The 12,372-nt window shown below is 44.4% G+C and overlaps 2 protein-coding genes across 2 annotated transcripts in view; both read left to right on the plus strand.

Annotated features, from left to right (window-relative positions):
• ZNF101 (zinc finger protein 101) overlaps window positions 1–7,288 on the plus strand; it is a 19,864-nt gene extending 12,576 nt beyond the window's left edge. The window contains exons 2-5 of the mRNA XM_011925889.1: window positions 2,450–2,576; window positions 3,238–3,298; window positions 3,695–4,899; window positions 7,236–7,288. Of these exons, the coding sequence (XP_011781279.1) occupies window positions 2,450–2,576; window positions 3,238–3,298; window positions 3,695–4,814 (1,308 nt within the window). The 3' untranslated portion in view covers window positions 4,815–4,899; window positions 7,236–7,288. The remainder of the gene's footprint in view (window positions 1–2,449; window positions 2,577–3,237; window positions 3,299–3,694; window positions 4,900–7,235) is intronic.
• A 2,508-nt stretch (window positions 7,289–9,796) lies between these two features.
• On the plus strand, window positions 9,797–12,356 carry LOC105500417 (zinc finger protein 101-like). Its single transcript, XM_011925919.1, has 3 exons — window positions 9,797–9,932; window positions 10,594–10,654; window positions 11,051–12,356. The coding sequence occupies exons 1-3, from the start codon at window positions 9,797–9,799 to the stop codon at window positions 12,168–12,170; spliced, it is 1,317 nt and encodes a 438-aa protein (XP_011781309.1). The 3' UTR covers window positions 12,171–12,356.
• The last annotated feature ends 16 nt before the right edge of the window (window positions 12,357–12,372 follow it).

The following is a 12,372-nucleotide window of genomic DNA, read 5'->3' on the forward strand; positions in this document are numbered from 1 at the left end:
CCGCGCCCGGCTTTTTTTTTTTTTTTAATTTATTACTATGTCAATCTCCTATTACTACAGCTGTTTTCAGATTTTTTGTTTTTTCATGACTCGGTCTTGGTATATTGTGTATGTGTAGACATTCATCCACGTAATCAATTATCTAATTTGCCGAAGTATTCTGAAGGACTTCTGAAATTAAGCCTCAGTTGTACAGTTGTATAGTTTTTTGTGCTATGCTGTATGTATGTATTCTGCTGCTGCTGTTGTGAGTGTAAGGGTGGAGGTGAGGGGAAGCATTCTATTGACCTATGACTTAGCCTCATTTAAAGATAATAGGCGGGGCACAGTGGCTTATGCATGTAGTCCCAGCACTTTCAGAGGCGAAGGTGGGCAGATTGCTTTAGCCTAGGAGTTTGAGAGGAGCCTGGGCAACACAGGGAGATCCTATCTCTACAAAAAATACAAAAATTAGCTGGGTGTGGTGGTAGTAGGGGATGAAGTGGGAGGATCGCTTGAGCCTGGAAGGGTAAGACTGCAGGGGCCGTGATTGTACCACTGCACTCTAGTCTGGACAACAGAGTAAGATCCTATCTCAAAAAAAATATTATATCAATCTTTATTTATTTATTTATTTGGAGACAAAGTCTCACTCTGTCACCCAGGCTGGAGTGCAGCAACAGAATCCTAGCTCACTGCAGCCTTGAATTCCTGGGCTCAAGCAATCGTCCTGCCTTAGCTTCCCAAGTAGCTAGGACCACAGACACCTGCTAACATACCCTGCTAATGTTTAAAAAATTTTTTTTCTGGAGATGGCCACAACTTTTACTTTTTTTGTTTTTTGAGGTGGAGTCTTGCTCTTTTGCCCAGGCCGACCACACCTGGCTAATTTTTGTATTTTTAATACAGACTGGTTTTCACCATGTGCGCCAGGCTGGTCTTTAACTCCTGACCTCAAGTGTTCTGCCCTACTACTCTACGATGTCTGCTCTGTTATTAACCAAGTTTTCATATGAATACTGGCCCATTGAAGACTCTCTTCTTTTCCTTTCATCTATTTGTTTATCTCCCTGCTAATAGTATGCTGTCCTGAATGTGATGGTTTGGAAATCCTTGGTGTTTGTTAGGCAAGCCATCCACCAGCTATTCAGGAGGCTTTGGCAATTATTAGATGTTAATTCCTGCACACCAGATGGTGGGAGGTTTGGAAAAGTAGCTTTTGTTGACCTAAAATGTCTGTTTTGAGGATTTTTTTTTTTTTTTTTTTTTTGAGACAGAGTCTCGCTCTGTTGCCCAGGCTGGAGTGCAGTGGCATGATCTCGGCTCACTGCAATCTCCACTTACTGGGTTCAAGTGATTCTTCTGCCTCAGGCTCCCAAGTAGCTGGGACTACAGGCATGTGCCATCACGCTCGGCTAATTTTTTGTATTTTTAGTAGAGATGGGGTTTCACCATGTTGGCCAGGCTGGTCTCAAACTCCTGTCCTCAAGTAATCCACCCGCCTCGGCCTCCCAAAGTGCTGGGATTACAGGTGTGAGTCACCATGCCCAGCTGTATTGGGTATTTATGAAATTGTATGAGGATATCATTTGGAAAAAGGGACATCTTATTGAGGTTTTTCTAGGAACATGTGTCATCTTTCCACTTACTCCATTCTGCTTTGATAGAAATTTTAAAATTCTTCCATGAGGACAATTAAATATTGATTATGAGTCTTATTTACTAGATTAAATTTGGTCTAGAGTAAACTGCTTGCAACCTTCAGAATATTCTCTCTTGGTATAACCACATGGGATGAGCTCAGTTCCCCAGTGGACAAGTTGTGACAACACGTGTGACATATGTCTGCCAGGAAAGCTCATTAAAGACTCAGTGCCCAGAGTGTTTTTTGGGGGCTAGTCTCCTAGGCACCGCTGCTAGTTTGGAGCAAAAGAGTAAGCTTTCAGAAGGAAAACAGTTCAGTCAGTACCATCCTGTTTGTTAATACTAAACCGTTTAGCCACAGTGAGCCACTTTGTCACTTAGGTTGATGGGATCCCTCCCGTAGTCTAAGTTCTCCCTGATAGTAGCAAAGGTTGAACTTGGTGAACAGGCCTTTCTAAGGATACCCAGACTCAGGACTGCTGAAAGGAGTGCTGTCTGCGTACTAGGTGGTGGCAGTTTGTTGTGACAGGTACTAGAGATCCTCTCTGCAAAGAGCATTCGGGGCAACACAGCAGCACAACTGACTCCCTGGACCCACCACGGAGAGGGTGATCCTCCTCTGCGGCTGGCTCTCTGAGTAGGTCAGTTCTCACACCGGAACTGCTGTGAGGGAGGAAGTGCATGTAGATAGAGAGGAGGAGGCTGATGACTCAGTCATGGAGTGAATGTTTGGAGAACCCGGTGTCATGGGATCACTCATGTATTGAGTAGAGATTCCCAGTGCTGAGTCTCACCCCTCCTCTTCCACCCCTGTGGGATGTTTCAGGACTCAGTGGCCTTTGAGGATGTGGCTGTGAACTTCACCCAGGAGGAGTGGGCTTTGCTGAGTCCTTCCCAGAAGAATCTCTACAGAGATGTGATGCTGGAAACCTTCAGGAACCTGGCCTCTGTCGGTAAGAAGGACAACATTTCCTTCCTTAGTCAATTAGAAGACAAGTGTGCTTTGGTCACCAGTGTGGTTGCACAATTTGGAATGTGGAAAGAGAATATGTTGGTGAATAACTTGGGCATCATGGACCAGGTACAGTGGCTTACCCCTGTAATCCTAGTGTTTTGGGAAGCCACAGTGGGAGGATTGCTTGAGTCGAGGAGTTTGAGACCATCTTGGGCAACATGATGAGACCCTGTCTCTTTAAAAAAAAAACAAACAGTGGTGGGGGGTGGGCAATTGTGGTGGCTCATGCCTATAATCCCAGCACTTTGGGAGGCTGAGACAGGTGGATCACCTGAGATCAGGAGTTTGGGACCAGCCTGGTCAACGTGGTGAAACCTCGTCTCTACTAAAAATACAAAATTAGCTGGGTGTGGCAGTGCATACCTGTAATCCCAGCTACTCGGGAGGCTGAGGAAGGAGAATCACTAGAACTCAGGAGGTGGAGGCTGCAGTGAGCAAAGATTGTGTCACTGTACTCCAGCCTGGGTGGCAGAGTGAGACTTTGTTTCAAAAAAAAAAAAAAAATCAGGTATTGTGGCAGTGTTTAATGAACTTAGAACCTAGTGATTTTTCTGTAATTTTAAGTAATTCATAATGATTTCTCTGGGTCTACATTTTAGGAATCCAATGGAAAGACCAGGACACTGAGAATCTGTACCAAAATCTGGGGATTAAGCTAAGGTAATCTGCACTCACAAGAGGAAGAATGTAATAAAGATTCTCTTGAGGGAATCTTAGCATGTCAGGAAAATTAAAAAAAAAACAAAAACAAGACAAATAAGTACAATGTTAGATTTTTAACTGATTATTAGAAGATTGCCACCAAAAATCTATCCTTCAATATAATATAGATGTTTAGTGTCTGGACAGGGTACTAAGAATCTGTGACATGGATGTCACTGTTTGGATAATAGCTATGGGGAGCTGGGTAGCAGAGTCATCAGCACACTTCCTTTCTAATAATTCTGACCTGGCAGAAAACCTCCACTTTTCCTGATTTTGGTAGCAGCATAAGTCTTAAGACATGTCAATTAATAGAAAAGCATTAATAAATCATGTGCTTGTCATTTTTCATAGAAGTCTGGTGGAGAGACTCTGTGGACGGAAAGAAGGGAGTGAACACAGAGAAACCTTCAGCCAGATTCCTGATTGTCACCTGAACAAGAAAAGTCATACTGGAGTGAAACCATGCAAATGCAGCGTGTGTGGGAAAGTCTTCCTCCGTCATTCATTCCTGGACAGGCACATGAGAGCTCATGCTGGACACGAAAGATCCGAGTGTGGTGGGGAATGGGGAGAGAAGCCCCGTAAACAGAAACAACATGGGAAAGCCTCCATCTCTCCCAGTAGTGGTGCACAGCGCACAGCAACACCAACTCGAAAGAGACCTTATGAATGCAGGGTGTGCGGGAAAGCCTTTAATTCTCCTGATTTATTTCAAATCCATCAAAGAACTCACACTGGAAAGAGGTCCTATAAATGTAGGGAAATAGTGAGAGCCTTCACCGTTTCCAGTTTCTTTCGAAAACATGGAAAAATGCATATTGGAGCAAAACGCTATGAATGTAAATACTGTGGAAAACCTATCGATTATCCCAGTTTATTTCAAATTCACGTTAGAACTCACACTGGAGAAAAACCTTACAAATGTAAACAATGTGGTAAAGCCTTCATTTCCGCAGGTTACCTTCGGACACATGAAATCAGATCTCACACGCTGGAGAAATCCCACCAATGTCAGGAATGTGGGAAAAAATTCAGTTGCTCCAGTTCCCTTCACAGACATGAAAGAACCCATAGTGGAGTGAAACTCTACAAATGTCAGAAATGTGCCAAAGTCTTTCGATGCCCCTCATCCCTTCGAGAACATGAAAGGGCGCACACTGGAGAAAGACCTTATGAATGTAATAAATGTGGTAAAACCTTCAATTATCCCAGTTGTTTTCGAAGACATAAAAAAACTCATAGCGGAGAAAAGCCATATGAATGTAAAAGGTGTGGTAAAGCCTTTGGGTGGTGCAGTTCCCTACGAAGACATGAAATGACTCACACTGGAGAAAAACCCTTTGACTGTAAACAGTGTGGTAAAGTCTTTACTTTTTCAAATTACCTTAGGCTTCATGAAAGAACTCATTTGGCCGGGCGCAGCCACTGCTTTGGCGGGAGGCACGGGGATCACCTGAGCCCAGGAGTTTGAGACCAGCCTGGGCAACATAAGAAGGCCCCACATCGGCTGGGTGTGGTGGCTCGTGCCTGTAATCCCAGCACTTTGGGAGGCCAAGGCGGGTGGATCACCTGAGGTCCAGAGTTTGAGACCAGCCTGGCCAACATGGTGAAACCCCATCTCTACTAAAAATACAAAAAGATTAGCTGGGCATGGTGGCAGGCACCTGTAATCCCAGCTACTCGGGAGGCTGAGGCAGGAGAATCGCTTGAACCCAGGAGGCAACCCGGGAGGTTGCAGTGAGTCGAGATCACGCCATTGCACTCCAGCCTGGGTGACAAAAGCAAGACTCCATCTCAAAAAAAAAAAAAAAAGAAAAGAAGGCCCCATATTGTGTGGTGACTCATGCCTGTAATCCCAGCACCTTGGGAAGCCAAGGTGGGCAGATCACGAGGTCTGGAGATCGGGACTATCCTGGCCAACATGGTGAGACCCCATCTCTACTAAAAATACAAAAATTAGCCAGGTGTGGTGGTGTGTGCCTATCATCCAAGCTACTTGGGAGGCTGAGACGGGAGAATTTCTTGAACCAGGGACTTGGAGGTTGCAGTGAGCCGAGATCGCACCACTGCACTCCAGCCTGGCGACAGAGTGAGACTTCGTCTCAAAACAAAAAGAAGGCCCCATATCTCCAAAGAAAAAAAAATTGGTGGGGTGGTGCATACCTGTAGTTCTAGCTGCTCAGAAAGCTGAGGCGGGAGGATCGCTTCAGCCTGGGAGGTTGAGGCTGCAGTGAGCTGAGATTGTGCCACTGCACTCCAGCATGGATGACAGAGTGAGACTGTCTCAAAAGAAAAAAAATAGTTCTCATTTATACAGGAGATAAATCCTATGAATGTAAGGAATATGGGAATGCATGCAGTTTCCAAAGATATGAAAAGACTAACTGGAAAAAAATCCGAAGACCTCAGATATCCCAGTTCTATTCAGAGCCATAAAAGGACTAATACTGGAGAAAAATTGTAGAAATGTACAGAATATGGGGAAACTCTCATTGCTATCATCTCCATTCAAAGACACATGTCAGTGCACAGTGGAGATGGATGATATGAATCAAAGAATACACACTGGATGGAAATGTTAGTAGTTTGGAAAATACAGGAAACTTCAATTTTAACAATTATTAAAATTCACATGGGCTGTGCACAGTGGCTCTCGCCTGTAATCCCAGCACTTTGGGAGGTTAGGGTGGGTGGACTGCTTGAGGCCAGGTGTTCGAGACCAGCCTGGCAACATGGAGAAACCCCATGTATACACAAAATACAAAAGCCAGGGATGATGGTGTTCGTCTGTAGTCCCAGCTCCTCAGGAAGCTGAGGTGGGAGGATTGCTTGAGCTTGGAAGGTCGAGGTTGCAGTGAGTGGAGATTGCGCCACTGGACTCCAGCCTGGGCGACAGCAAGACCCTGTCTAAAAAATCGTGAGAACACCCACTTGAAAGAAATCCTATAAATGTAAGTAGTTTTGAAAGCCTGATGCAAATTAATAATTATATAATGCTCAAAAACTTAATTATGAATGAGTTATTATACAAAGTTTTACAGCATTTATCAGTGGCTCTTTTTTTCTTTATTTTCTTTATTTTTTTTTTTGAGACAGAGTCTTGCTCTGTCGCCTGGGCTGGAGTGCAGTGGCCAGATCTCAGCTCACTGCAAGCTCCGCCTCCCGGGTTTACGCCATTCTCCTGCCTCAGCCTCCCTAGTCGCTGGTCTTACAGGCGCCTGCCACCTCGTCCGGCTAGTTTTTTAGTAGAGACGGGGTTTCACCGTCTTAGCCAGGATGGTCTCGATCTCCTGACCTCGAGATCCGCCCGTCTCGGCCTCCCAAAATGCTGGGATTACAGGCTTGAGCCACCACGCCCGGCATTCTTTTATTTTTTTATTCTTTTTTCTTTTATTTTTTATTTTTCGAGATGGAGTCTTGCTCTGTTGTCCAGGCTGGAGTGCAGTGGCGCAATCTTGGCTGACTGCAACCTCTGCCTCCTGGGTTCAAGCAGTTCTGCGTCAGCCTCTGAGTAGTTGGGATTACAAGTGCATGCCAGCCACCACACCTGGCTAATTTTTTTGTATTTTTAGTAGAGATGGGGTTTCACCATGTTGTTCAGGCTGGTCTCGGACTCCTGACCTCATGATCTGCCGTCCTCGGCCTCCCAAAGTGTTGAGATTACAGGTGTGAACCACAGCGCCCAGCCTTTCCCCCCCTACCCCGAGAGACAGTCTTGCTAGAGTGCAGGCTAGAGTGCAGAAGCGCGATCTTGGCTCACTGTAGCTTCTGACTTCTGGGTTCAAGCGATTTTCCTGCTTCAGTCTCCAAATTGGGATTACAAGCGTACGCCATCATGCCCAGCTAGTTTTTTGGTATTTTTGTAGAAACAGGGTTTTTCCACACTGGCCAGGCTGGTCTTGAACTCCTGACCTGAAGTAATCCACCCTCTTCCGCCTCCCAAAGTGCTGAGATTATAGGCATGAGACACTGTGCCCGGCCCCTGTGGCTCATTCTTTGGATTATGGGTTTCCACTTTTGCAAGGAAACCTGAGAATTCCAAGATACTCTTTAAGCAGTGGTACCTGAGGAAGTGTTTTTATCTTAAGTCAATTAATGAAATTTTTTTTCTATCCATTTTAGTTTTCATTTTTTTTTATCCATTTTGAAGAGTGTTGGATCTGTGGGTGAATTGAAATTTATTTCTAATATGTAAGCAGATTTAATTTTTATGTAGTGTTTAATTGTTCTGTGATTAATGAGCCACTACAAAATGAGTCTTTTGTTTGTTTGTTTTCTTTTGTTTTTGAGACAGAGTCTTGCTCTGTTGCCAGGCTGAAGTGTACTGGTGTAATCTTGGCTCACTGCAACCTCCACCTCCCGGGTTCAAGTAATTCACATGCCTTAGACTCCCGAGTAGCTGGGACTACAGGCGCACGCCGACATGCCTGGCTAATTTTTTGTATTTTAGTAGAGATGGGGTTTCATTGTATTGGCCAGGATGGTCTTGATTTCCTGACCTTGTGATCCACCCTGCCTTGGCCTCCCAAAGTGCTAGGATTACAGGAGTGAGCCACCACGCCTGGCCCATGAGTCTGTATTAATAGAGATTTCTTACTGGTGTTATGTGGCAGGTTCTGCATATTCCTCACCCATCATATGTATTCCACTTTCCTTTCTTATGGGGAAAACGCCTCTTTTTTATGGGGAAAACTACTCTTTTTGGCATGATTCAATGTTTACTCCATTTTCTTTGCTAATAAGGACTTGGTATCAATTTATAAGTATGTAAAGTTTACCATAGAGTATTGTCTCATGTGACTCATTCTCATTTTTTGCCTTTTACTCTTTGTTGTTATTTCTGAGTATTATTTGGATGGTTCATTTTGACTTAAGGACAGCCCTGTGATATGACAATATTTTTATCTAATCTGATGGAGAAAGCATTTAGTCTCCTTATCAAGTGGCTGCAGGTTTTTAATAAATGCCTTAATTCAGTTTGAAGAAGTTCCCTTCTGTTCATTATTTATTGAGTGTTTCATCAAGTGGTATTGAACTTTTTCAAATGATTTTTTGCATCTATTGGGATGATCCGGTTTTTTTTTTTGACACAAAGTTTCATGCTTCTTGCCCAGGCTGGAGTGCAGTGGTGTGATTTCGGCTGACTGCCACCTCTGCCTCCCAGGTTCAAGCGATTCTTCTGCCTCAGCCTCCTGAGTAGCTGGGATCTCCACACCTGGTTAATTTTTTTTTTTTTTTAATTTTTTTTTTTTTTTTTTTTTTGAGACAGAGTCTCGCTCTGTTGCCCAGGCTGGAGTGCAGTGGCATGATCTCGGCTCACTGCAATCTCCACTTACTGGGTTCAAGTGATTCTTCTGCCTCAGGCTCCCAAGTAGCTGGGACTACAGGCATGTGCCATCACGCTCGGCTAATTTTTTGTATTTTTAGTAGAGATGGGGTTTCACCATGTTGGCCAGGCTGGTCTCAAACTCCTGTCCTCAAGTAATCCACCCGCCTCGGCCTCCCAAAGTGCTGGGATTACAGGTGTGAGTCACCATGCCCAGCTGTATTGGGTATTTATGAAATTGTATGAGGATATCATTTGGAAAAAGGGACATCTTATTGAGGTTTTTCTAGGAACATGTGTCATCTTTCCACTTACTCCATTCTGCTTTGATAGAAATTTTAAAATTCTTCCATGAGGACAATTAAATATTGATTATGAGTCTTATTTACTAGATTAAATTTGGTCTAGAGTAAACTGCTTGCAACCTTCAGAATATTCTCTCTTGGTATAACCACATGGGATGAGCTCAGTTCCCCAGTGGACAAGTTGTGACAACACGTGTGACATATGTCTGCCAGGAAAGCTCATTAAAGACTCAGTGCCCAGAGTGTTTTTTGGGGGCTAGTCTCCTAGGCACCGCTGCTAGTTTGGAGCAAAAGAGTAAGCTTTCAGAAGGAAAACAGTTCAGTCAGTACCATCCTGTTTGTTAATACTAAACCGTTTAGCCACAGTGAGCCACTTTGTCACTTAGGTTGATGGGATCCCTCCCGTAGTCTAAGTTCTCCCTGATAGTAGCAAAGGTTGAACTTGGTGAACAGGCCTTTCTAAGGATACCCAGACTCAGGACTGCTGAAAGGAGTGCTGTCTGCGTACTAGGTGGTGGCAGTTTGTTGTGACAGGTACTAGAGATCCTCTCTGCAAAGAGCATTCGGGGCAACACAGCAGCACAACTGACTCCCTGGACCCACCACGGAGAGGGTGATCCTCCTCTGCGGCTGGCTCTCTGAGTAGGTCAGTTCTCACACCGGAACTGCTGTGAGGGAGGAAGTGCATGTAGATAGAGAGGAGGAGGCTGATGACTCAGTCATGGAGTGAATGTTTGGAGAACCCGGTGTCATGGGATCACTCATGTATTGAGTAGAGATTCCCAGTGCTGAGTCTCACCCCTCCTCTTCCACCCCTGTGGGATGTTTCAGGACTCAGTGGCCTTTGAGGATGTGGCTGTGAACTTCACCCAGGAGGAGTGGGCTTTGCTGAGTCCTTCCCAGAAGAATCTCTACAGAGATGTGATGCTGGAAACCTTCAGGAACCTGGCCTCTGTCGGTAAGAAGGACAACATTTCCTTCCTTAGTCAATTAGAAGACAAGTGTGCTTTGGTCACCAGTGTGGTTGCACAATTTGGAATGTGGAAAGAGAATATGTTGGTGAATAACTTGGGCATCATGGACCAGGTACAGTGGCTTACCCCTGTAATCCTAGTGTTTTGGGAAGCCACAGTGGGAGGATTGCTTGAGTCGAGGAGTTTGAGACCATCTTGGGCAACATGATGAGACCCTGTCTCTTTAAAAAAAAAACAAACAGTGGTGGGGGGTGGGCAATTGTGGTGGCTCATGCCTATAATCCCAGCACTTTGGGAGGCTGAGACAGGTGGATCACCTGAGATCAGGAGTTTGGGACCAGCCTGGTCAACGTGGTGAAACCTCGTCTCTACTAAAAATACAAAATTAGCTGGGTGTGGCAGTGCATACCTGTAATCCCAGCTACTCGGGAGGCTGAGGAAGGAGAATCACTAGAACTCAGGAGGTGGAGGCTGCAGTGAGCAAAGATTGTGTCACTGTACTCCAGCCTGGGTGGCAGAGTGAGACTTTGTTTCAAAAAAAAAAAAAAAATCAGGTATTGTGGCAGTGTTTAATGAACTTAGAACCTAGTGATTTTTCTGTAATTTTAAGTAATTCATAATGATTTCTCTGGGTCTACATTTTAGGAATCCAATGGAAAGACCAGGACACTGAGAATCTGTACCAAAATCTGGGGATTAAGCTAAGGTAATCTGCACTCACAAGAGGAAGAATGTAATAAAGATTCTCTTGAGGGAATCTTAGCATGTCAGGAAAATTAAAAAAAAAACAAAAACAAGACAAATAAGTACAATGTTAGATTTTTAACTGATTATTAGAAGATTGCCACCAAAAATCTATCCTTCAATATAATATAGATGTTTAGTGTCTGGACAGGGTACTAAGAATCTGTGACATGGATGTCACTGTTTGGATAATAGCTATGGGGAGCTGGGTAGCAGAGTCATCAGCACACTTCCTTTCTAATAATTCTGACCTGGCAGAAAACCTCCACTTTTCCTGATTTTGGTAGCAGCATAAGTCTTAAGACATGTCAATTAATAGAAAAGCATTAATAAATCATGTGCTTGTCATTTTTCATAGAAGTCTGGTGGAGAGACTCTGTGGACGGAAAGAAGGGAGTGAACACAGAGAAACCTTCAGCCAGATTCCTGATTGTCACCTGAACAAGAAAAGTCATACTGGAGTGAAACCATGCAAATGCAGCGTGTGTGGGAAAGTCTTCCTCCGTCATTCATTCCTGGACAGGCACATGAGAGCTCATGCTGGACACGAAAGATCCGAGTGTGGTGGGGAATGGGGAGAGAAGCCCCGTAAACAGAAACAACATGGGAAAGCCTCCATCTCTCCCAGTAGTGGTGCACAGCGCACAGCAACACCAACTCGAAAGAGACCTTATGAATGCAGGGTGTGCGGGAAAGCCTTTAATTCTCCTGATTTATTTCAAATCCATCAAAGAACTCACACTGGAAAGAGGTCCTATAAATGTAGGGAAATAGTGAGAGCCTTCACCGTTTCCAGTTTCTTTCGAAAACATGGAAAAATGCATATTGGAGCAAAACGCTATGAATGTAAATACTGTGGAAAACCTATCGATTATCCCAGTTTATTTCAAATTCACGTTAGAACTCACACTGGAGAAAAACCTTACAAATGTAAACAATGTGGTAAAGCCTTCATTTCCGCAGGTTACCTTCGGACACATGAAATCAGATCTCACACGCTGGAGAAATCCCACCAATGTCAGGAATGTGGGAAAAAATTCAGTTGCTCCAGTTCCCTTCACAGACATGAAAGAACCCATAGTGGAGTGAAACTCTACAAATGTCAGAAATGTGCCAAAGTCTTTCGATGCCCCTCATCCCTTCGAGAACATGAAAGGGCGCACACTGGAGAAAGACCTTATGAATGTAATAAATGTGGTAAAACCTTCAATTATCCCAGTTGTTTTCGAAGACATAAAAAAACTCATAGCGGAGAAAAGCCATATGAATGTAAAAGGTGTGGTAAAGCCTTTGGGTGGTGCAGTTCCCTACGAAGACATGAAATGACTCACACTGGAGAAAAACCCTTTGACTGTAAACAGTGTGGTAAAGTCTTTACTTTTTCAAATTACCTTAGGCTTCATGAAAGAACTCATTTGGCCGGGCGCAGCCACTGCTTTGGCGGGAGGCACGGGGATCACCTGAGCCCAGGAGTTTGAGACCAGCCTGGGCAACATAAGAAGGCCCCACATCGGCTGGGTGTGGTGGCTCGTGCCTGTAATCCCAGCACTTTGGGAGGCCAAGGCGGGTGGATCACCTGAGGTCCAGAGTTTGAGACCAGCCTGGCCAACATGGTGAAACCCCATCTCTACTAAAAATACAAAAAGATTAGCTGGGCATGGTGGCAGGCACCTGTAATCA

Source organism: Colobus angolensis, unplaced genomic scaffold (genome assembly GCF_000951035.1).
Source record: "Colobus angolensis palliatus isolate OR3802 unplaced genomic scaffold, Cang.pa_1.0 Scaffold66, whole genome shotgun sequence".
In the NCBI taxonomy this organism is placed as follows: Eukaryota; Metazoa; Chordata; class Mammalia; order Primates; family Cercopithecidae; genus Colobus; species Colobus angolensis.

Coding starts and splice junctions, on each gene's coding strand:
- LOC105500417 (XM_011925919.1), top strand. CDS start 9,797: ATGTTTCAGGACTCAGTGGCCTTTGAGGATGTGGCTGTGAACTTCACC. Junction 9,933..10,593: donor CAGGAACCTGGCCTCTGTCG/GTAAGAAGGACA, acceptor TCTACATTTTAG/GAATCCAATGGAAAGACCAG. Junction 10,655..11,050: donor AATCTGGGGATTAAGCTAAG/GTAATCTGCACT, acceptor CATTTTTCATAG/AAGTCTGGTGGAGAGACTCT.